This window comes from Amphiura filiformis, chromosome 4, assembly GCF_039555335.1.
Source record: "Amphiura filiformis chromosome 4, Afil_fr2py, whole genome shotgun sequence".
Classification (NCBI taxonomy): domain Eukaryota; kingdom Metazoa; phylum Echinodermata; class Ophiuroidea; order Amphilepidida; family Amphiuridae; genus Amphiura; species Amphiura filiformis.
In genome coordinates this window covers 80,995,143-81,019,382 of record NC_092631.1, presented here as the reverse complement: position 1 = coordinate 81,019,382, position 24,240 = coordinate 80,995,143, and the positions used below count along the sequence as shown (strand labels likewise).

Sequence of the window (24,240 nt, the reverse complement as noted above, 5' to 3'; positions counted from 1 at the left end):
CTAATTTATATAAGAGTGCATTTCTCCATACTGTATCAAACGCTTTAGAAAAGTCAATGAAGCAAACATAAAGATAAGACTTACCAGCACGATTAATATATTTATCAATCAGAGACTTAAGAACTAAAATATGATCACTTGTACGTGAGCCTCTTTGAAAACCAATTTGCTGTTTTGGAATAACAGAGTTGTTAGTAACAAAGGTATATAAACGATTATAAAGTACAATACAAAATAATTTACACAAATTACTAGAAACAGCAATACCACGATAATTACTAGGAGTATTTTTATCTCCCTTTTTATGAATAACAGTGAGCGAACTAGTTCTCCATTGGGAAGGAAAGTTCCCTTCCTGGAAGATTAAATTAAACAAATTTGCTAAAGCAGGAGCAAATATATCAATTCCTTCTTTGATCATATCAGGTCTAATGCCATCGATACCAGCAGCCTTACCACTTTTTAAGTGTTTAGCCGCCTGAATGATCTCAGATGGAGAGATTACAAAATCAAGTGAAGTAATTTCATTAACATTTAAATTGGACACAAAATCATCAATGTGTTTCTCAAAATTAACATCATTATGCGAAATATTCCTATTCATTAGAGTAAGAAAATGGTCCCACCATTTTTTAGGTGAAATAGGATTGGACATGTTTTTCTTAGAGACGCATAGATCATTATAAATGTTCCAGAAAGCTTGAGGATTGTTGCTTTGAAGATCATCCAACTTCTGAAAAATCTTTCTCCGAAAAGCAGATTTCTTGCTAGATAACAACTTAAAGTAACTCTTACGAATCTTGCGATAACTATGAATTAGAGTTAAATTAGTAGGCTGTTGTTTAATACTACGAGAAAGAGATTTAAGTTTCCGGTAAATCAACTTACAATCATGATCATACCAAGATTGTTTCTTATTGGTTTTAACACGTTTACCTCTAGAATTAATCCGTCGTAAGCCAGCTTTACAACTGATCGTACGTAACAACTCATAGTACTTATCAAGACAAGTATCAACAGAAATATCAGCATTAACAAATTCTGACAAAAACAAATCAATATCACGTTTTATATCATCACGATTTAAAGCAAGTTTCCATAAAGAAGCAACTTTGGAGGACCAATTAAATTGGGTGGGTAAATCATGAAGTTGCATGGAATCCTGTGTGGAAGGAATCTCATAATTCTTCCAACCCGCTCGTAACTTACAAGTAATCAAACAATGAATGGAAACTGGATTTAAATCATGAACTTGAAAAATTCAACATCATCAAAGATGTCAGTATCACATAACATATAATCAATCAAACTAGGATTACCTCGGTGGCTAAAACAAGTAAAATTGCCACATATATCACCCAATTTACGTCCATTGACAATGCGAAGACCACTGCCTTTACATAAATCCAAAAGTTTCTTACCATGAGAATCAGGTTCTTTTCTGTCTAAATTACGTCTGATAAGAGGAATATCATTTACATAATTAGGATGTACAGTAATATGCTTATCGTTATCATTAACAATGAAATCAGGTTCAGTACATGTTCTGGCATTAAAATCACCCATCAACACACAATTACCAACTGAGGTGAATTTTGCAATGTCAGTTTCAATGAGGGAGAATATATCATCTCTACGTTGACTATAGCTAGAAGTAGAAGGACTAATGTAAACATTACACAGATAAATATCATTGGTAAGTCCAAAAAAGTTCTTACACAATTTAATCCACATAAACTCTGAATTAGAATGAGGTAGAACCTTGATACCTTTCATTAAATTCAATTTAATCCCAATTGCTAGTCCACCAAATGCATGTGGAGCTTTATGTGAACGTGGTCTATGATTCTGAAAAAATACTATACCCATCAAGTTCAACAATATCATTTACCTCACAGTGAGTTTCTGATAAACAGAAAATATCATAATTATTGAGAATGTTTTGAATGGGAGCAAGATCTAGTTTAGAGGTACGAGTATTGCCAATTCGTGAGAAAAGACCATCGATGTTCCAAGCTCCAAGAGAAATAGATTTATTTGAAAAAGTGAATTTTAAGTTATTTTCTGAAATAACCTCTTCTATTCAGAGATAACACCTGTTCTACCTTACACCTGATGTTGCTATACAATAAGCAGCTACCCTCCTCTGACAAATGATACCAATCAGAGGCGCTAAGCAGATGACGCAACGGAGTACCATTCTTAACAAAGTTACTATTATCACAGAAACTCATATTGTTGTTGCTAGATTTAAGCACAGAGCATTTGATGAAGGCATTGGTAACATCCGTCATGGTGTTATAGAACAAATTATCAAGACGAGGCACGCCTAAGGATATGACAAATTTAGTATGTGAAAATCTTGTACCGTGATAGTCAACGATGGACTGTAAATAAGATGCACACTTATCAGGTGGGCATGCCGTAATGTCATTTGTTATTTCGTGGATAACCACACAATCCGGAACAAAATTCAGTTGATTCAACTGGTTATTCGCCTCATCGATTGTATATGCACGAATAGAGGTAACCTCAGCGCCTGGAATGAAACGGCTGGTGTCTAAGGAGGACATATGCGAGTTCCCAATTATCACAACGGATGGTTTGGGACGTCTGCGATTACCTGCGCGGGGACTAGATTGATGATCTTGACGTCTGTGATTACCTGAGCGGGGACTAGATTGTTGACCATGTCGAGCAGAGTTAGTAGGAGAAGAGTGAGAGCTATCATGAGCTGTAGTACCGGTAGCAGATGCATACGATTTGGAACGATGATTATCATGGTTAACTGGAAGCGATGAGGAACAAGTAGGTGTGTCCATCACAGGTGGAGAAGGTTGGAGGACCACACTTTGCGCAGATACAATTTGCTGAGGTGAGTCCATCCCAGGTGGAAGAGGTTGGGGGTTCACATGCGCAGATGTACTAGGCAGATCCGATGGTGGGACATGCTTAGGTGTCTGTGTTACTGCCTGAAACTCCTCAGGAGTGTACATAATGGGGGCACGCTTGGTCTCGTAAAGGTCATCCTTAGCCTGCGCTAACTTTGCTGTGGTATGTTTTAAATCAGCGTGAAGACTTGCAATCTGTTCATCTTTGGCCAAAAGCATTTGATCATTACGTTTAACCATAGCGTCAAAGGCCTTCAGCTTATCATGTAAAGAGTCAAAGGACTTCTGCCATTGTTGATGCCTGTTCTTAAGCTGCTGGTCAATGTCTTGCTTCATCTTGTGTAATTGGGTCGGGACAGAAGAACAAGAATCATTACCCGTATCGCGCTTCTTTCTTAGCGATTCGCATTCAGTCTTAAGTGAATCACATTGTGATTTTAGCGATGCGTTTTCCTTCTTCAATACTGCCATCTCTGAAGCAATTTTGTCAACCTTGAGATTATAACAGGTCTTTTCGGATTCCAACAGTTTTTGTACCAGAGTAGTTTCTAAATCTCTAATCGCAGTTAGGCACGATGAGGAACACAACATATGGGAATACCCTAGAGATTGAATTTTTACCGCCGAGCTCGTAAAAACCTGGCTCAGATTTCAGTTTTTATAGCATCGCAGCATCGCATCGCGCTGCGATGTGGAGTAAGAACCGGACTTTATTCTTTTATTTGGCCCATCAATGACATTTCATCCAGCTCAGGCAGCTGCGTCACAAATGTTACTTCCGTTTAATCAATCACAAATTGTGTATTATTATGTTTTGTATATCAGCTCGATAAATAGTTTTAACTTGTTTAATTGCGACCATATCTTAGAATTCCTACATTGTTCTGTTAATGTTTTTATTATTGATTAGAAATTCAAAGAGAATTAAATTAAAAATACATTTTGTACTTTTAATTACACCATGGTAGTTTATTTCAAGGCCTTCTACTTTTTACAATATCCATGATATCAGGTGCAAATGTCTAAACAAATATTTTATTATAAATAAAAGTCTAAACAAATATTTTATTATAAACTCTGTAATATATTCATGAAAATATATAATTATGTATCTTATAATGTATAAAAATTATAATAAAAAAGTATCATTTAATAATAACAACGTAGTCTATAATGTATTTTCAAATTTGTGTAATAAGACGCTATAAGAATCAATCTGCAGACAATCCTAATTTAATATACGAGTCAATCAGTCAAATTACTCATATAATAACTCAACCAACACGTGTGATCCTTGTCCCAAAATTAAGCATCATAATGATAATTAATTTAAAGCGTAAATTTATATGTTATGGATATGTATTTAAACCGCTGAATTAATATATAAAGTTCGCGGAATTGATATTAAAACCGCGGAATTGATCATTAAATCCGCGGAATTGATAATTAGATCGGCGAAATTATATTAATTCAACGGATTTAATAACATGTTTAAATTTTACACAAATCTGAAAAAGGTCGTTAAATATTTACACCAGTTTGAGGGGGAGTTTTAAGCGGAAATCCAAATTTTTGGGGTCTTGAGGGAGAATCTGATTTTTTTTTTACTTGTAACATGAGAGGAATTGTTAAGTTTTAAATGAAGATAAAGAGGATAACAAGGAGGAATCTAAAACAAATATTGAGCGGAGGCGAGAGGGGGGACTAGATTTTGTTTGGTCGATTTGTTTTGTCAAAACCCCCACTCCCCTCTGGTTTAAATATAACTAAATATCAGCATAATTTGTGTATAAAACTTGCATATTTTAATTGCCACCTTAACTCACACCCTATTTACAAGCCCACCGGGTAAAAAGTATTAAAAATGCTTATTGTACGAGAATATAATGCAACAACAATCACTTCATAGTACATGGCGCTGTTTATTTGGTGGATTATTTTGCAACAGTAGGACTAACAGTAGTGGAAGCAATGTTTTTTGGCATCCTTCGAGGTGGTTCCCTTATTCTATATGCCCTCTCATGCTTCCCACAAGGGGTTCGAAGGTCATAATGAGGACAAAACTCAAAAATGCTCCTATCCTGAAGTTGTTATGTATTACAAATTATCCTCTCATCAATAGAACAAAGTCAATAGCTATCAATTATCATATTGTTCTACGATGCTTAGTTCAGGTTTTATAACGTTGAATAGGTCGTATGTCAAAAATTCATACACAGAGGTCAAATTCTAAAAATTGTTCAATTTCACCGAAACTAAAATTACTCCCCAAACAATATGACATCTCAAACATACACTTAATTCACAATTTTGGTGCAATTTGTATTATCATGTCCCCTTTTAGAGTTAATACAGCCCAAATCCAATAAATCTATAATTATGGATGATTTGTTTTGCGATTCTGCGATTACACATTTCTCAACCAAATTATTTTCCTATTTCGTTTGCCGAGGGGAGTAATTGAGACAAGCTACGATTGAATCGGTGTATTTTTAAAATTTGACTTCAATGCATGATATATTTGACCTTTGACCTACTCTACTCTATAACTCCTGAACTTAACACTAGTACAATGACAGTTTACTTCTTGATTCCTATCAACAAATAAGATCAAGTATGTTACAATATGATGGGACAGTTTTTAAATGTTGGCTCCATTATGACATTCGACCCCTCGTGGAAGGCATAGGGGACATAGATAAAAAGGGAAAGAATTACGGTTATATCATTTGAGGAATAAAAATGCCCCCCCCCCCAAATGGTTCCACAGTTGTAGGAAGACAAGATGCTAATTCAAATATCACTGCAGAGCGCCAGTAGAGAAATTAGTTCATTAAATAATATTCAACAAAATATTATTGTACGACTCCGAAAAGGGTACAGGATCCAAACACTCTATGACTTCACTGGTTCTTCGTACATAACCGGTGCATTCGGTTGTACTTGGTGTTGACTGTAGGCTGATGATAAATGATAACAATAATAATAATAATATATTAATAATAACAACAACAACAACAACAACAATAACAATATAATAATAATAATAATAATAATCATAATAATAATAATCATAATAATAATACGATGACGATGATGATGATGATGAACGGCTGAAAGGATAGTCTTTGAAAGCAAGCATGATAATTACATAAAAGAGACACTGATTTACCTGGTGGCTGCACATTGGCAGGAGGAGCCTGATGATAGGTTGTTGGAGGAGGATAAGCTGCACCAGAAACCACTGACACTTGAGGACCAGGTGGAACAGGTTGTTGAACAGAAGTCACCTAGAGTGTTTAAATATAAACAGATTTGTTCAATACAAGATGTTATTCACATGATACATTTTCGGATCAGAAACAACTAATCGAGCAAAAGTGCCTCATCAGAGGAACATTTACATGTCTTAACAGCAATGTAGAATAGATAGTACCCGATTGAGTGTTGACTCTTTTTTAACAGAAAGCTCCTATAACTTTGTTCCAAACATTGCCAAAGCCGACCTTTTTTCCATCCAAAAGAAAGAAAAAATGAAAAACCATGCATGCCATATCCACTCTGACACAATAGTCTGAAGACTGGCCGTAGAACCCGCCTCGGTTAGTGGACTTTCGCGTTTAGTGGGATAGCTAGTGGTTTTTACTGCAGTTTATACTGCATTGAGTTTGTACTGTGGCCCTGTGATGTTGCTTGCTCATGTGTCTTGCTTGTCTTGCTTGCCTTCGGCAAGGGATAGTGGTCCTACAGCACAGGTGTTGGTGACTTATGTAGCTTGCCTAAGTTCTTTACTTTCTTTACGGAGTGGTATTGATTTTTTTATAGAATGGTCTAACATGGCAGGAATTGGCCTTTACTATACATTTTTAGTTGGGGATCACTGGATCTTCTAAGGTACTGCGAGGTTTCTGATCAAGAGCTAAGCTCTTATGGATACTTATGACCTCTGTGTGGACTTGAATGGACGTAAACGTGTTTTTGGTTTCAAACCCTTCTTAAAGCCATAATTGTACGATCTTATAATATGAAATTGGTTAATTTTTTCAAACCTAATTTTATTGCATATTTGTAATGTTTACACATGTCCCAACTTGCACCTAAATGGAATCTGCCAAATTTGTTGTCTCTGTTGGTCAACAGAGCAAAGTTCGACATAAAGTCATATTTTTTTTAAAGTATGACTTTATGTCCTCCCATAGAACTGCATGTTAAATGGCCAAAATAACCAGTAGGGTTTCTTTTACTTAACCTTGTTACCGTATTTCAGCTTAAAATGGACAGCAACCCTTCCCAGCAGTTATTATGAATAATATTTCAACATTTTGAATAAAGAATAACAAAATTGAAATTTGATGGAAATCGTACATTAAGGCTTTAAGTACTTTTTCATTAAGAGTGGTCTTAACCCTTAAATTATGGAAACGTTTTGGCCTCATAACTTGGTTGGTCTAAAGCATATAAAAGTATACATATTTAGAATTGAAATGACTTGATGAATCCAACTTTTACAAGATAACAACATAAAAATGCCTAATTATGGTCCAAATTTCAAATGTTTTGGACAAGCTTGGTCAAAATATTGAGCAAATTTGACCTCACAGATGGATTCATCAAGTCATTTTCACTGTGTCTCTAATCTGCAGAATTAACAGCCAGACATACATTCAGATATTCAGATGCCACTCGTTATTTTAGTGATGTTAACTAACTTACAACTGTGGTCTGCGTGGTAGGAGAAGAGGTATGACAACAACCGGCGCAGCAGAAGGCTGATGCAATGATAGCTATAATCATTTCACCAAGTGCTGTTACAGATGATAGGGCGTGCATCGCTATTATCGCGTTTAGCTGAAAACGAAAACAGAACATTATTTCGTTTGATATTGTAATCATTTCATTGTTGAATTTTTTAACTGCGGAAATAGATCTTTTGTGACATAAAACTATGTTTTACAATAACAGAGGTTAAAATGTGATTGCTGGTGATTGCAAGGAAAACTTTGAAAGAACTGCTTCCGAATAAGTACGGTCAAGTGACGACTCATCCAACAAAATTCAAGGGTGATTCTGATTTGGCGAATGACTTCAACAATCATTTCGCCAATGTATGAAGTGGTCCAAAATGAACTTTACCCAATTTGAAAGCTTACTATATTAATATCTTAGAGTTTAGAGCAACTATTTCAATATTATTACATTATTCTAAATATACATCAGAATATGTGGTGTTCACGTAATATAAGGTAGAAAAAAATTAGGAAAATATGCTGAATTAACAAAATGGTAATAGTTTTACGTCAGAGGGTCTACACGTAATTCAATGGGATGTATCCGATTACCATCAGCATTGTGTTTGCATCAGCATTTTGGGAACAAATGTGTATGAGTCAATAAGGTCCATGTTAAAAGCTGTTAAAATGTCCTCGGTTGAAAATACTCAGGTTCTTAGTTGCCGGTTTAGTAGGGGATAGGGTGTGGGGTTTATGTACGTTCCGGTACGTTCATGCTCTACTTACGGTGCCGCAAGAACCATCGTAAAAAAAATCATTATATGTATAGCCACAGAGGTAATAACCCCAAATACTCGATTGTGAAGAAGCACTGGCTTCATATATCATCTGTATCCCGGCAATCACTGCAGATATGATGGACATAACCAGGTAGGCAATGATCTTGTGAAGAGAACAGACACAAATTGATCAGTTGCAATCTCATAAATCATGCATAAATTTAGTAGCCTTTTTTCACCATCCAACTTATTCAGATAATTGGCAATGAATACAACATGTGAAATTTGAAGTTCGGTGCTTTCCAGAGCAAATCAAATCGATGACGTCCTATAAACGAAACTACATGTAGTTGTGTTTCGTAGCCGACCCTTCTCGTCCCTGCCAGAAACTAAATCATGAAATGTTGAACATGCGGGGTCTTGTTCTTAATTAACATAACATAACAACAAGTATTTATATGCGCCTTTGCCTAGGGATTCAAGGCGCAAGAAAAAAGTAAACCAAAAAATACAAAAATACAAAAGCAATGGCAGCAAAAACGGAAATAAGTTTTGATCAATGAGTCCAGGCTGATGGCATTCTTGATTTTAGATGGTAAGCCATTCCAAAACCTTGGGGCAGTCACTGAAAAGGCTCTATCCCCAGCACATTTCCTGGTGTGAGGAATGATAAAAGTAACACTCTCACTGGACCTAGTACTCATAGCATGTATGGAGCTCTTAACTGAAAGGTATATACTAAAATATTAAACTGGGTATATTATAATATCTGTTCCGATATATCCACGAAAGTACGCCTAATGATTTTCTTACACTTCTCCAACCCGATAAACTATAAAACACGATTCAAAAGAAACATTTAAAAAGGACGTTGATAATTATTTGAACTATATGTATATATAACGAACATCTCGGAAAGGAGGACACAATATACAAGCTATACGTAATGTAGGGGATGGTTGCATTAGGGATCCGAAATCTCATTTTAGATTTTAGGGGTCCCCGTTTTCGAGATTACAAAATCGGAGACCCTTTAAAAGCATCAACTATTATAACAAAACATGTGCTGTTTGGTTCCCGATTTTGAGGCTACCCTCATACAATCTTGCAAACGGAAACCTCTAAAAGAGGGAAGGGGTCCCAGTTTCAGTCCCAGTTTATGAATACCCTATTTTCGAAAAATTTGGGCAAAATATGGGTCAAGCAACGTAAATTTATCCGAGTTAGATTTGTTTTAAATGGTATCAAATTGTTTGTCTTGTTATAATAATTCAGAAAAAGAATAGCTTGCAATTATTATATAACCATAATTTTGCAGTTTGAATGATTTAAGAATTTAATTGGGTCGAAATACCGATTCTAAATTGTACAAACGACCCGACAAACGCGGTCAACACAATTGAGGGAAGTGTGGGAGCAAGGAGTTCTAACCGAGTGGCTTCCCAACCTTGTTACGCTACTGGTCCACAACAAAATGCAACGAAAATCGCCGATACAAGCATTTTGATTTCTTATGCACTTAACATTGCACCACATGAGACGGAATTGCACCCAGCCTAAAAAGTGAGGTGCAGTTATTAACAATAACTTACCACACATCTGTTTTGGTTCTTAGAAACAACACCAAGAATACCAGCCACAATGTAGAACTGGAAGGAGAACATTCCAAGTAATGTAATGTGAACTTTTAAAATCAGGTTTTGTAAAGGCATATGCGATAATGTCATTATAAGTATTACATTTATATATTAAGATAAACATGAAGAGTACAGTTGCAAATTATTCAAGTACTATTATAACTGTAGCGTGTCAGAGAATTAATTAGCGAGTTATGACAATTATGTTTTGATACAAAGGTTATTATTCTCCATATTTCATTATTTTCAAAAGTTGCAGAGGTGATATAAATAAGTGATTGAATATTATGTCCCCAAAAGAAGAAAACGATTTGGTACACTAATTTAATTTCCAACACTTACACATATGCTTCCCCAAAGGCCCCAGCCAGAATTGAATACAGTTCCAAGAGCGAGAACAATGATTTCCAACACAATAAGAATCCCACCGGCAACAATCTGCATGATTCCTGTCACAAGGCCAGCCTTTTTGTTATACCTGCGTTTATGACAATCAAACGTGAAAAAGTAGCAATTAATATTGACCCAGTGATGAATATTGTATACTTTCACAAACAGGTATAGAGTATCCACCGTCAGAGGCAGGAAGTACAGGATGCCCCAAATAAGTTTACACATTTTCGTAGACAGCTTTCAAATTGGTGAGACATGTTGAAATTGTGTTTGCTGAACAACAAATTCTTTGTGCTGTATGGTGACAACTGTGTTGACAATAAAGCTCAAATTAAGAAATAGCGGTAATTTACAAAAAAAGTTTAATTTGGGCTGAAATTAAGCAAAATTCCCCCACCCCTCCTACACACATTGCCTAGTTTTGTCAAATACCCATGACTCTACTATTTCCTCACACATTTTAAACGCAATTAAAACAGATAAACTACCATTAAAACTGAGCTGATATTAAAGAATCTGCATTACCATACCTGTTGTTCAGATTTGGAGATCCCCCAGAAGTAACCGTCGTGGATGGGGCCTGTACGTATGTTGTTTGCGGGGTGGGTATCCTTGCTGTGGCGGATACCCTTGTTGCTGTGGTGGGTATCCTTGCTGTGGCGGATATCCTTGCTGTGGCGGATACCCTTGTTGCTGAGGAGGTGGGTACCCCCCTGGTTGCGTACTGGTTGTTTGAATCACAGTCGCCATGTTTCACTCCTCTGGAAATAAAAAACGAAAGCGATTATGTCACTATGCGTGATCATGTCTCCCGAACCGTAACGTATACCAGGTTTAATTTATGCACCAGATTGCGTTTACCTTCTAATAAAGATATCATGCGATTTGCAAAGAGCTTTTTGGGTGTTAGAGGAAATCCAAATTTGGAGGCTGATGATCGCTGATCCCGTGTACATGAAAGGTCCCCAAAGTTACTCTTCACAGTCCTACTGGACTATGAGACATTAAAAAGTGAGGGTAGACTTTTAGTACCCTTGCACTAACTTCGCTCGAGATACCAATGTATTCCTCTAGTCATAGGGATTCACAAAATGTATAGTTTCCGAGTGTGCTGAATCCGACTGAAGCACCTGAATCCGACATTGCTAGAAACATGGTGCAGTTATACTGCATAGCAAACATGATTCGACCTTTCCAGTACTTAACCTGGTTAACAGTAAATTACTCCAGCAAAATCAATCGATAAAGTCTAGTCCATCCTCCACATTGAATGGTTGGCTGCATTTATGCCCAAATATGTTACTTGCCAATCAATAATCACCCACCTGAATTCCCTGACCAAAGTTAAGGACAGATTTGGGAGTTGTTTTTGATGTTAAGTGTCATTTACATATCAAGGAGGTCCGACCATTTACAGATGCACCACCTACTCAGTTTTTAACCTACATGTATTATTCTTGATTGACAGCAAGTGCAAAAATATCCGTCAAGTGGTTTAGTTCTAATGCCCTTCGGAAGAGAGCGGTCCACAAAAGAGTGGTAGTCCCTAAAATCTGCGTTCGATTTACACGGGGGAATTTTGCAGGCCATGCAGTGCCTTTCCTTAATAAACACAAAAGTGTGAATATTTTCAAAGATCTAAATTAGCTAAAAATTTAGGACATGTTACAAAACTATATTTTCTAGAATTTCAGAGAGTACAAAAAATATTGGCCGGTTATTTTTCACACAGTGACGTTAACTAGGCAATGCCCTATACCTCTAACATACACTGTTTGTAGAGGTCACACGTCAATGGTGAGAGCACTGTGTATTGTGTACAGAAAAATGGACAGCAACTGCAGTATGATCAACAGTTTGGTCCATTCTACAGTTTGATCGTTAACATCATTGTTCGTGTACATGGGTCACTCAGAGCCCCCTTCCTTCTGCGTGACCGTCACTGTAGCATTGCATTTTGCTGCCCTAGTCTTCATTACAATTATACTGAGCAATTGTTACATAATCATTTCTAATCCTACAAATGAATGTTCTTTTATTAAATGTACTTTACATATACACTTAACTATAACATTATATTCCAATTTCCTAAAAAAAGTGGCACAACAGGGGTTTCATACATTTGTGTTTAGTGAAGCAGATTGCTGGATTGCCGAAATTAAAATAAATGAAACAAACGGTATTCAAAAGCTAGGACTGCTCCCTCGACGTTGATATAAGCTTCGTGTCACAACAGTATTTTCTACTTGCTAAAAGTTGGCGCTTTCTACGTTGACAGGCTCTACATGTAGTCGCATGAGCTTATTATTGCGGGATTCATCATACCATGAAAATACATGTACATACACGTACATGCACATGTATATGTAGATATATCATTTTTATTATTACTTCAAACACCCAGCGGGGTTTGAAGTTGCAGAGCCCTTCTTGTGGGTTAAAGGGGATGAAGCTCCTTAAATAACTGCAAAACTACGACATTAAAGATCGAATGATCAGCCATAAAAATGTGTTTTCATTAAAAAATAGGTTGTGCGGTTATAACCGAACCTGCCGCAGCGGTTTTGACGGGCTTGATTGAATGCAAATGTGTAGGTCTATATTAATTAAACACAAATACAATGTATATATTTCCAGTAGATCTGAAATTAGTGTATTAGATTTAAAATTAAATTTAAAATTTCAATTATGTTACACATTAACCACTAAGTGAATACGACTTTAATATCGGTATATAAATGAAAAACTGTGATTCTTTTAAATACCATGTAGTCCGAGGTCGCTTGACTGACATTGTCCAATATATTGGGACGTCTATAACCTAGAGGAACTCAGTTATATCCAATGCAAATGTATAATATACATGTAGGTACTAATCTACGATTGCAATGTCGTGACATAAAACGAGATTTTATTGACCATGGTATGAAAAATGAAAAACAAAATCAGTTTTGCTAATACGAATTATAGATGAATCATAGTCGCGTGAGCTTATTTATTCATCATACCATGAAACTATATGTACATGCAGATGTATATACATGCACATGCACGTGTATAGATATATTATTTTATATTGGATATAAATATGTTAATTTTAAAAGCACAATACAATATTAATATTTTCAGTAAATCTTAATATGGGCTTTAGGTATAGATTTAAAATTCCAATTATGTTAAACATTAACACAAGAAGTGAATACTACTTATCGGTATATGAATGAAAAACGGTGATTCTTTAATACCCAATGTAAATGTGTAATATTGGTACCACCACGATTGCAATTCCGTGACATAAAAGGAATTTTATTGATCATGATATGACAATAAGCTAAACTAAAAATGAAAAAACAAGCAACATTATTATATTATTTGAACAACTTGATTTTTAGCAGGACATGTGATTTGGGCGTAACAATATTAACAATATAATCAGGTACTTCCGCTTCAAGTCACCGAGTAAACATACTTACTACCTATCTTGACGGTGTTGTGGAATAACACATGATCAAACATTATGTTAAAATGGAAATATATAATGATCAAATCACACAATGCCAAAATCAACAAAGTGAACAAAAACAAAAAGAATGTGCAAAAACCTACCGTTCACAGCCGCACTGCGCAATCGTATACGTATAGTCTGTGTTCAGTAGATTCCAGTACAACCGTAAGGCCAAAAAAAGTGTTTGTTTGCCATCCACCGCCCGCTCCTCAGACCGCATCATTTTTATTTTTTTATTTATTTATTTTTTATTTGGAGCACCTAGAGCTAAATGTATTAAATGCTAGGACCATTCATGCTTGACGAAAATTTGTGTCTTCGCCAAGTTATAATTTATACATTGGATTTGTATTCATTTTGAAATCATAAGTAAGATTATGACATGAACACAATTTATTTAACTTAAAATGTTAAAGCCATAAATGTTTATTTATTTATTTATTAATTAATTAATTAATTAATTAATTAATTAATTAATTAATTAATTAATTAATTAATTAATTAATTAATTAATTATTTATTTATTTATTTATTTATTTATTTATTTATTTAGTTAGTTAGTTAGTTAGTTAGTTAGTTAGTTAGTTAGTTAGTTAGTTAGTTAGTTAGTTTCAATTTTAATATATGGTTGTTGAAAAAGTTGGCAAAAAACCCACATAATTTAATCATTTATTATTCTTATTTTATTTTTCAATGCAATGTATATTAGTATTAGATCAATTTTTTTTTCAATGCTAAATTACAACCTTGGAACTGTGATATGTACCCATATACTTGGTGCAAAAATAATTAATTTTGATCGCGTCTGCAGATGTACAAACCTACATGAATATGCAATTACTTTCTGTTATCCAGACATTACAAACCTACATGACCATGCAATTACTTTCTGTTATCCAGACATTACAAATTAATCGAATTTGCTAAACATATTAAATATCTTAACAGTAACATGTTACACAAAATGCAATTATATCACCTTTTGAGCCTTAGTAGCGAATATGAAAAATTTATTTAAAAAAAATGAATAAAAAACGTCATCATTGACGCTGATTTCGTTTACATCAACCTCATTGTTTTATCAATTATTTAAGGGATGTGGTAACAATGTTTGCACAGTGTTTTTGTGGGACATGAGAGCACATAAGTCATTTCGATTTACATTCTGAATAAGAAGAATGTCCTTCTAATATCAAATAATTTTGATTTTGTGAAATTCGCAATGTAAAACACATTTTATAGCAAATTATTAAAAATTGACATTTTTGACATTTTAACAGTACTCGAAGTAAAATTTATAAATCGAATGACATTTACTTATATGTATGTAGCTGGGAGAAAAAGCTGACGATCATTTGAAAATTTTGATCTTTTGTATTGAAGATCTATAGTTATTCAAACAACACCTACAATTGAGGGCTTTTGCGGACAAAATGTATATCCTCAATACGAAATGTCAAAATGTTCAATTGATTTGCATTTTGTATTATATCGCCTATTTCAAAAAATTTAAATTATTTGATATCATCAGGACTTTCCTCGTATTCAGAATACAATTTAATATGTCTGATGAGCTCTCATGTCCATAAAAATAGTGTGCAAACGTTGTTACCAGAGCTATTAACCTTGCTATTTACATTTTCAGTAATAGCACTGTCTGCAAGAAATGACATGGATTTATAAATTGTATTTGATTGACATTGTGTCCCACATTCGTTGGAACGTATTTTTACCTTACATGTTAAAAGAAGGAATAGCCGCCAGAAGTCTGGGGACATGAAAAGAAATAAATAATTTGCCTATACATAAAAAACTAAGATAGGGCCAATGTATGACTATTTTGATTCATGTTACCGCAAACAAAATTAATATCATTTTAGGCTGTTTTCAAAGATTGAAATTGACCTTGCGTGTTTGCATAATATTTTGTATATGTTACAAATTTATATGTCTGACTTTTTATTCTTTCAAGGTTCAATGATTCTGCTACTAAGCCACAAAACAAGTAGTGAAAAGTTCATAAATAAAAAGTTCAAAGCAAATTAAGTAATATTACTATACGTGTATAGGTACACTACACTGCAGCTAGGGAACAGTGTTCAAGTTGTATGAAAGTAGTACCAAGCTTAATTTAACATATTATCGTGACCTGGAAGTGGACTGATTAAAAGCATATAGTTACTTTAACATTTGAATGACAAATGTATATAAAGATTGTATAAAATGGCTAAAGCTTAATTTCCAAAATATTATTGTATAAATATAAAAGTGGCACTTGCAAGAAATATTTCGGATATAAATGCACGCCTCTTGTTTAATAAACGAAATACGGGATAAAACTCTAAAATGCTTGGCTGAAACCATAAATCATCTAAACGCTGCTGGGAATAAATTGTGCGCACTTTGGAGATTTTAGGGAAGAAGATTTTTTGTGATGATTTAGCAAGCCCGTAACCATGTAACTTCGGCAAACCTGCGGCAATGTTTCCCCTCCTATCATCCAGGGACTTTGTTTGCAAGGCTACAGGACAGTTTTGGCTCGGCGTTATCCATGACACTACTCTGACCAGCAGATAGAGTGTCAAGTTCCAGACTACATCAGCATAATTCTAAAAGTTGACGAATGTAAAAAACCTGAAAAAAGATCTTTTTCGGGGAAAAATCTTTAATATGAAAGGTCAAAACTTAAAAGTATATATATCATTAGATATATCAAAGTTAAAATTAATGGAGATACACGGAGCTGTTTTGCATTACTGCAGTTTCTTTAATCGTCAGATGCAAATAATAAAATTACAAATACAAAATACAAAAGAATTACATTGACGCACTCTGCGTAAAAAATGCGTTTGCGTGCGGGTATAAAATGTACGCACACAGTGACGCGTAAACGTTAGTGTCGCGCTGCGACCTACATGACAAGATTTTCATAAAATATGCGCGTGGAAAATATATAAAAAAAATTAAATTAATATTTATTTAATGTTGGATTAAAAGTATTAATCAAATGATTTTCAATGTTCAGACGTTTTGCTTTGTCATCATTTGGAACTTTATATAGAGGCACAACAGAGAATTTGGGTATTCCTTTTGTTTTTTTCGTGCACTGGTCAATATGTTCACTTAGTTTGATTTGGCGAGTGCTTGGATCCCGAATTTGTTGTTTATGAACTCTAATGCGAGAACAAAGTTTGTCCCCTGTTTGTCCAATATAATTTTCATTACAACCATTACATGTCATAACATAAACAAGATTTTTACTCTTGCAATTCATACTTTTCTTTATTTCAAAAGACATGCCGTTTTTGAAAGTGAAGTTGGAACATTCAATAATGTGCGCGCACGTCCCACATCGTTTATCTTTACACATTGTGCTTCCGCCATTATCTTTGTTATTAAGTGCGGCTCTGGTTAGTAACTTTTTAAGATTTGGAGTTTGGCGTCTGCTCATTATTAACTTGTTATCAGTAAGAACTTTAGACATTCTTTCACTCTTTTTAAGCATATGAATAGAATTGTTGACTACATTACTTATATTTATGTTATTAGGATTGTACGAGTGAACAAAAGTTAAAATATTCTTGTTTTTATCATTTTTGGATTTTGGAAACAAGAGATCTTGTCTATTAATTCTACATGCTTTGTCAATACCAATATTAATCACCTGAATTGGATAATGTCTGTCAAGAAGCATTTGTTTCAACTCTGTAAGACGTTGGTGTTTAACATTGTCATCAGAAACAATAGTGCATATTCTCCTGGCTAAATTGAACGGAACATTTGTTTTGATATGTCTTGGATGACATGATCTGAAGTCCAGGTATTGATGTGTATCGGTAACTTTATAGAAAATATCTGTTTCTAAAAGGTTATCTGAATTGATTTGAACGGTGATATCAAGGAAAGGAATGTTAGAATTACTGGAATCTGTTTTGAATTTAATAGAATTGTGAAGATCGTTTAAGATTGAGACAAAAGTATCAATATTGCCCATGTCGTTATTCCAAATGATGAAACAGTCATCCAAGTATCTAAGCCAGTTTTTCTTGATATACGAGCTTGTAGTTACACTCATAGATGTTTTAACATTTTCATATAAACGTTTCTCGATAAATCCCATAAATAGAGTGGCATAACTGGGAGCCATCTTTGTACCCATAGCAGTTCCTCTTAATTGTTTATAGTGAACACCGTTGAAGTTGAAGGAATTGTTTTCCAGAATTACTTTAATGGCTTCGGAGAGGAACTCAACTGTGAAAGGCTTGGGTAGTAAGTTTGGATGGTTTTGAATCCAAAATTGAATGGCTTCAATTCCGACATCGTGAGGAATGTTAGTATACAAGCTATTTACATCGAATGTAACCAGAAAACTGTTAGGTTTAGTGGACGTTGGAAGTTTTCGAAGGAAATCAAAGTCGTCTTTGACATAACTAGGATAACTTCCGTAAATGGTTTTAACAAAATGTCCACAAGATGGCTGAGTCTATGGGTTGCACAAGAAGGACCAGCAACGATAGGACGGAATTTTAGAGTTTCAGGGGGGTTACATTCAACATAACTGCTTTTTTGTTCATTGATTGCCCTTTTAATCTCGTCACTTTGATGGATCTTAGGTAGACCATAAAGGTTACTGTGTTTTCACTCAAAGTTCAATAAATAATCTACTTCTTTATCAGAGAGGTTGTTCTTAAATTGGTCACAAAGTTTCTTGATCTTATTGATGACCTGTTTATCGTCATCTTTTTTAAGTTCCTTGTAAGTTTGATTATCATTTATCATATTGGTTATTCTACTAATGTAGTACTCTTTGTCCATGATAACGAAAGCTCCGCCCTTGTCTGCTTCTTTGATAATGATACTGTCATCTTTTTGAAGATTAGACAGAGCATTTTTTTTCGGACGTAGGAAGATTGCTTTTACGTTCTTCTTGTGGATTAAGCGGGTAGTTTTCAAGAAATTCAATGTACTTATCAAGTGTATTGTCTCTATTTCGTGGTGGTGTAAATTTACCTTTGTTACGTACCAAACTAGAATCTTGATTATTCCCAGGATCTTCTTCATCATCGTCGTCATCACTGTCATCATCCTCACAATAGAATTCCGATAATCTAAGTTTTCTGGTAAAGTTCTTTACATCGACTTCAAGTTCACGTTTATCACATGATGGTGTTGGGGTAAATTTAGAGCCTTTTTCCAGAAGGGCTATTTCACCTCTGCTGAGTTTACGCTTAGATAGATTAATGAATTTTGGGTGAAAGTCATCCCCAGTATTATCATTCGGTTCATCTATTGTTTGTTTGATTTTGATTTTATCCTTGTTTTGTGAATGCCCCTTCGGAAAAAAAGACTTTTTACCCCTTACCTCAGTCCATTGCTCCTCTGGAGGATCATGTCGATTGGTCTTCGGTGTTGAAGTAAATGAGGCACGGACTGCATCTGCATACGATGGATATTCCATGCTTGCATGCATCTGCATACGATGGATATTCCATGCTTGCATTCTGGTTCTCATTCAGCTTCTCTGTAGGCCTATTATGTTGCTGGTCAGTTGTTGTCATCGGTGATTGTGTCCTTTCTGGTAGTCTCCTTCGATGACTTGCCTTAATTTTCCTTCTGGTTGAGTGACGTCTTTGGGTGTACTGCAGAGGCATTTCTTCTTGTTCAGCCATTGTTTTCTGCTTCTGCTTCCTGTTGGTTGCATGTCTTTTGCCACATTTGGTTAAGTTCAAGTTGTATCTTCTCGTCAGTTACTTTGGCTATTTCACTTCGTACTTGCATGTCAATGTCACGGTAAGTTTTTTCCAGTTTTTCAGCACGAAGAAGTAGGATTTCTGCTTCCGATGTCATCGTTTGAACCGCATTGTGCTGGCGTATGTGCTGTTCCTCGGTAGTTCCCAGATACATGTTCGCTTTTTGAACTTGCGAGGAAGTGGTGATGGGGAAATATCTGTCCACTCTAGGTATAAGTCGGCGAGGCCCTGATGGTGGCGAGCTTTAATTATTGTTCACTTCCTTCGTTTTTACAATTTGTCCACAATGAATTCAGCGAGCGGCGTTCAAGGTCTAATTTCGACGGCGTATATTCCTGCTTTTCCTTAGTTGATTTGGAATGCTCTTCTTTCTTCTGATTAGTTGGCGCAGATGTTTTGGTTCCACTTGTTTGCGCTGGAGGTTCTTTGATTGTGTAGGTTTTATCCACGGCGTTTTTCAGATGTTTTACTTCTTGTCGAAGGTCTTGTAATTCTTGCAAAATTTGTTGTAATATCTCAGTATCCATCTCCATCTTCGCAGTGTTGGTAAATATATAATGTTCAAGGTAAGTAAATCTTCAACACTGGAAAATATATATATCAAAGTTAAAAAATTAATGGAGATACACGGAGCTGTTTTGCATTACTGCAGTTTCTTTAATCGTCAGATGCAAATAATAAAATTACAAATACAAAATACAAAAGAATTACATTGACGCACTCTGCGTAAAAAATACGTTTGCGTGCGGGTATAAAATGTACGCACACAGTGACGCGTAAACGTTAGTGTCGCGCTGCGACCTACATGACAAGATTTTCATAAAATATGCGCGTGGAAAATATATAAAAAAATTAAATTAATATTTATTTAATGTTGGATTAAAAGTATTAATCAAATGATTTTCAATGTTCAGACGTTTTGCTTTGTCATCATTTGGAACTTTATATAGAGGCACAACAGAGAATTTGGGTATTCCTTTTGTTTATTAGATATATATAATGTACTTTTGTACATTAGATATATACAATGTACGTCGAGGACTTTCAAAAATATCAATTTTTCATCTGTTGTCATAAAATGTGTATTATATTGCGAACTTCAAAAAATTTAAATTATTTGATATCATCAGGACATTCCTCGTTTTAAAAATGCAAGTTGATATGTCTGGTGTGCAGGGCCGGATTTACCTTTAACATTGGGGACCCTTGGGGGCCGGGCCCATCTGGCCCAATGGTAAATCCGGCCCTGCTGGTGTGCTCTAAGGTCCAACAAAAATACGTGAAAACGTCGCCGAGCCTTTAATTCCGTGGATTTCGCAGATTTAATATAATATAATGTCCTTTTTTCAGTTCATGTTATTATTGATGTTTGGAAATTCAAAGAGAATCGTACGTCACAATGTGTGTATTTCTTAATTGCACTGTGGCGATTAATTTCAGAGTTCCCTTGCATTTATAAAATAACATACTGTATATGGCGCAAACGCTAAAACAAATATTTTATTATAAACTATTTAAGGAATTGGATAGCCACGTTTGTACAGTTTGTATGTGAGATATGAGAGCACATCAGGCACATCGAATTGCATTTTGAATACGAGGAATGTCCTTATGATATCAAATAATTTAGATTTTCTTTAATTGGCTACATAATACAAATTTATGGCAAATTATTAAAAATCAATTTTTTTAAATCTTTTATATTTAGCAGTCCTCGAAGTAAAATTTATAGATCTAATGACATGTACTTAATTAAAATGTATGTAGCTGGGAAAAAAAGCCGACGATCATTTGAAAATTTTGACCTTTCGTATTGAAGATTAACATTTCTTGTATATCTTTAATACGCAAGGTCAAAATTTTACAATGATCGTCGGCTTTACCTCCAAGCTACATACACTAAATATCATTAAATTTATAAAATTTACTTAGAGGACTGTTAAATGTCAAAATTATCAATTTTTAATAATTTACCACAAACTTTTATTAGCATTAGTCAAAATTATTTGATATCATAAGGACATTATTCAGAATGCATTTCGATATGTCTGATGTGCTCTCGTGTCCTACAAAAAATGCAAATGCTGCTATCCGAGCCCTTAACACGACAATAATACATTATCTTACTATAAATAGGGGAATGTTGTATGTATGTATCTATGTATCTATGTATCTATGTATGCCTATAAAGGCTCCGTCAGTTTCGATCCAAATGTCGCCAAATTCATACGGGAGATCGATAAATATACGGGAACGTGTTTAAACTTTATTTGGTTGAAAACGGTCAAGAATTGGCCTCAAAATCAGTGAAAATGTGGTCCGTTGCTATCCAAGGTAAACAAAAAGAGGAGTCAGTTACTAACCTAGGCCTGCGCGTCGCACGGGCGTATCTAATGCCAAGCCGCTCGCGTAGCGCAGCGATACCGCGCGGGTAACGCAGCACTACGCCATGGCACGCGTAAACGACGCAGAGTCACGTAATGAATGATATTACGGGTGAACGACCGTAGCGTAATAAATACGGGAAACAGATGTGTGTTAAAAAGTACAAACAACATGAAGAGGTAGGCCTACTATAAATAAAAAAGAAAACAAAATGAGGACAAACAGGCTGTACGAGTATGTGGGTTATTATACTAAGTCACAAATTGAAACCGGGAATAAAATAGGCTACAGAAGGAAAGAAAGAAACTCTTCAGGAAATGTAAGGGAAAAAAAGCTATAATAAAATCAGGAAGTTTAAATAAAAAAAGCTATTAAACTGAGGACAGAATTAAATAAATAACATGAAAACGGGAAATCACAAGCTATGCAGCAAATAAAATAGAAGCTAAATTGGAAATGTAAGAAAGGACAGATTTAGAAAATAACGGGAACGGGGTTGAATAAATAAAAAAACATGGTAACGGAAAATCGGAAGCTTAGCAGCAGAATTTTTTTTAAATGGAACAAAATTGGCCCATGTAGAAAAAACTAAAAAGAAAGAAAGAAGTTAAAATGGAAACGTAGGCTTAAAGATGGTCAGGTTCAGATAAATAAAATTTACCTTTTCAATGATTCTACCTGTTCAGTGTTCAGTAATTCCTCCTGTTTTAGTGAACGCTCCTATTTACTCATCTAGCGGGGACCCGCGCGTAGCGCGGGTGTCCCGCTAGTCTTACTATAAATAGGCTAATGTTGTATGTATCTATCTATCTATCTATCTATCTATCTATGTATGTATCGTGTATAAAGGCTCCGTCAGTTTCGATCCAAATGTCGCCAAATTCATACGGGACATTGAACCATATACCGAGACGGTTATGCGAAAATTTGGTTGGAAACGGTCAAGGATTGGCTGCAAAAACAGTAAAAATGTGGGTAAAAACGGGGTTTTTGTTATGAAAATCGGTTACCAGCCTACGCGTCACTGCAGCTGGCCGGCAGCGCGTCGGCGCCGCGTGCGTAATGCGCATTACGCCAATGCGCGCGTAAACGGCGCAGAGCCACACTTGCGAGCCAGAGACCAGTGGACATGATAAATACGGAAAGAAGGAAAAATAAAGGACAAAAAGGTACATGGACGGGTTAAAGTAACTAAATGAAACGGGAACGAAACAAAGAAGGAAAGAAACTAATCAGGAAATGTAAGGAAAAAATGAAGCTCAAATAATGAGAACAGAATTAAATAAAAAACATGGAAACGGGAAATCACAAGCAGCAAATTAAAAAAAAAAGCTAAAAGAAAGAACAGATTTAGTAAATAATGGGAACGGGGTTAAATAAATAAATAAATAAATAATATGGGAACGGAAAATCACAAGCTAAGCAGAAGAAACTAAAAAAGAAAATGTAAAAAGAGACAGATTTAGATTAAATAAAATGTACCTTTTAAATGATTCTACCTGTTCAGTAATTCTTCATGTTATAGTGAACGCTCCCATTTACTCATCTAGCGGGGACCCGCGCGAAGCGCGGGTATCCCGCTAGTATATATAATATCTGTTATATATAAAATCATATTTTACGTTAAGCCATCAATTATACTTAAGTAATAATAATAAAATATAAACTGGACTTACTAATGTATTTTAGAGAATATAATTACCCCACCTCTGTCTTTAAGGACCTTATTTGCCTTAAAATTTTCCATAAATGTCTACTTTGTTGATGTGCTTAAATACCTTATGAAAGAGCCTGGAATAATATGCATTGCAGCATGCAGTAAAATTGGGAATATTTATAATAAAACCGTGATCACAGTTTTATTCACTAATACATCGACACACTCAAAAACTGCTCTATTTTTTCACTTTAGCAAAAATAAAACAAAAACAACAACAACAAAAACAACATACAGATAAAAAACCTCCCTGACTCCTCAGTTTTTCAAAAAAGTGGGGATATAAAAAGAATTTGTAATTATTTTGCATAGTATTGTGAAGTTTTATCTTTACACAAATCTGACGGGACCGTTCAATATTTGGAGCTGGAGTTTTAAGAGTGAATCTCTTGACAGGGGTGTGGGTGTGTGGGGGGGGGGGCTCGGAGGGGGGAATTTGGATTTTGTTTTACC

At 35.1% G+C, this 24,240-nt stretch overlaps 2 protein-coding genes across 2 annotated transcripts; both read right to left on the bottom strand.

The window, feature by feature from the left end:
- Positions 1 to 1,914: 1,914 nt before the first annotated feature.
- Positions 1,915 to 3,425, bottom strand: LOC140149952 (uncharacterized). Its single transcript, XM_072171961.1, has one exon. It carries the CDS (start codon positions 3,360 to 3,362, stop codon positions 2,058 to 2,060), a length of 1,305 nt encoding a protein of 434 aa, XP_072028062.1. The 5' UTR covers positions 3,363 to 3,425; the 3' UTR covers positions 1,915 to 2,057.
- A 1,368-nt stretch (positions 3,426 to 4,793) lies between these two features.
- On the bottom strand, positions 4,794 to 14,173 carry LOC140151501 (uncharacterized). Its single transcript, XM_072173860.1, has 8 exons — positions 14,037 to 14,173; positions 10,961 to 11,191; positions 10,380 to 10,515; positions 9,993 to 10,049; positions 8,408 to 8,563; positions 7,605 to 7,739; positions 6,064 to 6,181; positions 4,794 to 5,851 (listed from the first exon to the last, which is right to left on the bottom strand). Exons 1-8 carry the CDS (start codon positions 14,156 to 14,158, stop codon positions 5,787 to 5,789), a joined length of 1,020 nt encoding a protein of 339 aa, XP_072029961.1. The 5' UTR covers positions 14,159 to 14,173; the 3' UTR covers positions 4,794 to 5,786.
- Between the last annotated feature and the right edge of the window lie 10,067 nt (positions 14,174 to 24,240).

Bases quoted from the DNA above. Each gene is read 5' to 3' on its own strand.
- LOC140151501 (XM_072173860.1), bottom strand. From the start codon at position 14,158: ATGATGCGGTCTGAGGAGCGGGCGGTGGATGGCAAACAAACACTTTTT. The intron at 11,192-14,036 runs GTAGGTTTTTGC...TTTTATTTCCAG, and splicing joins GCGCAGTGCGGCTGTGAACG to AGGAGTGAAACATGGCGACT. The intron at 7,740-8,407 runs GTAAGTAGAGCA...TTTCGTTTTCAG, and splicing joins ACGATGGTTCTTGCGGCACC to CTAAACGCGATAATAGCGAT.
- LOC140149952 (XM_072171961.1), bottom strand. From the start codon at position 3,362: ATGGCAGTATTGAAGAAGGAAAACGCATCGCTAAAATCACAATGTGAT.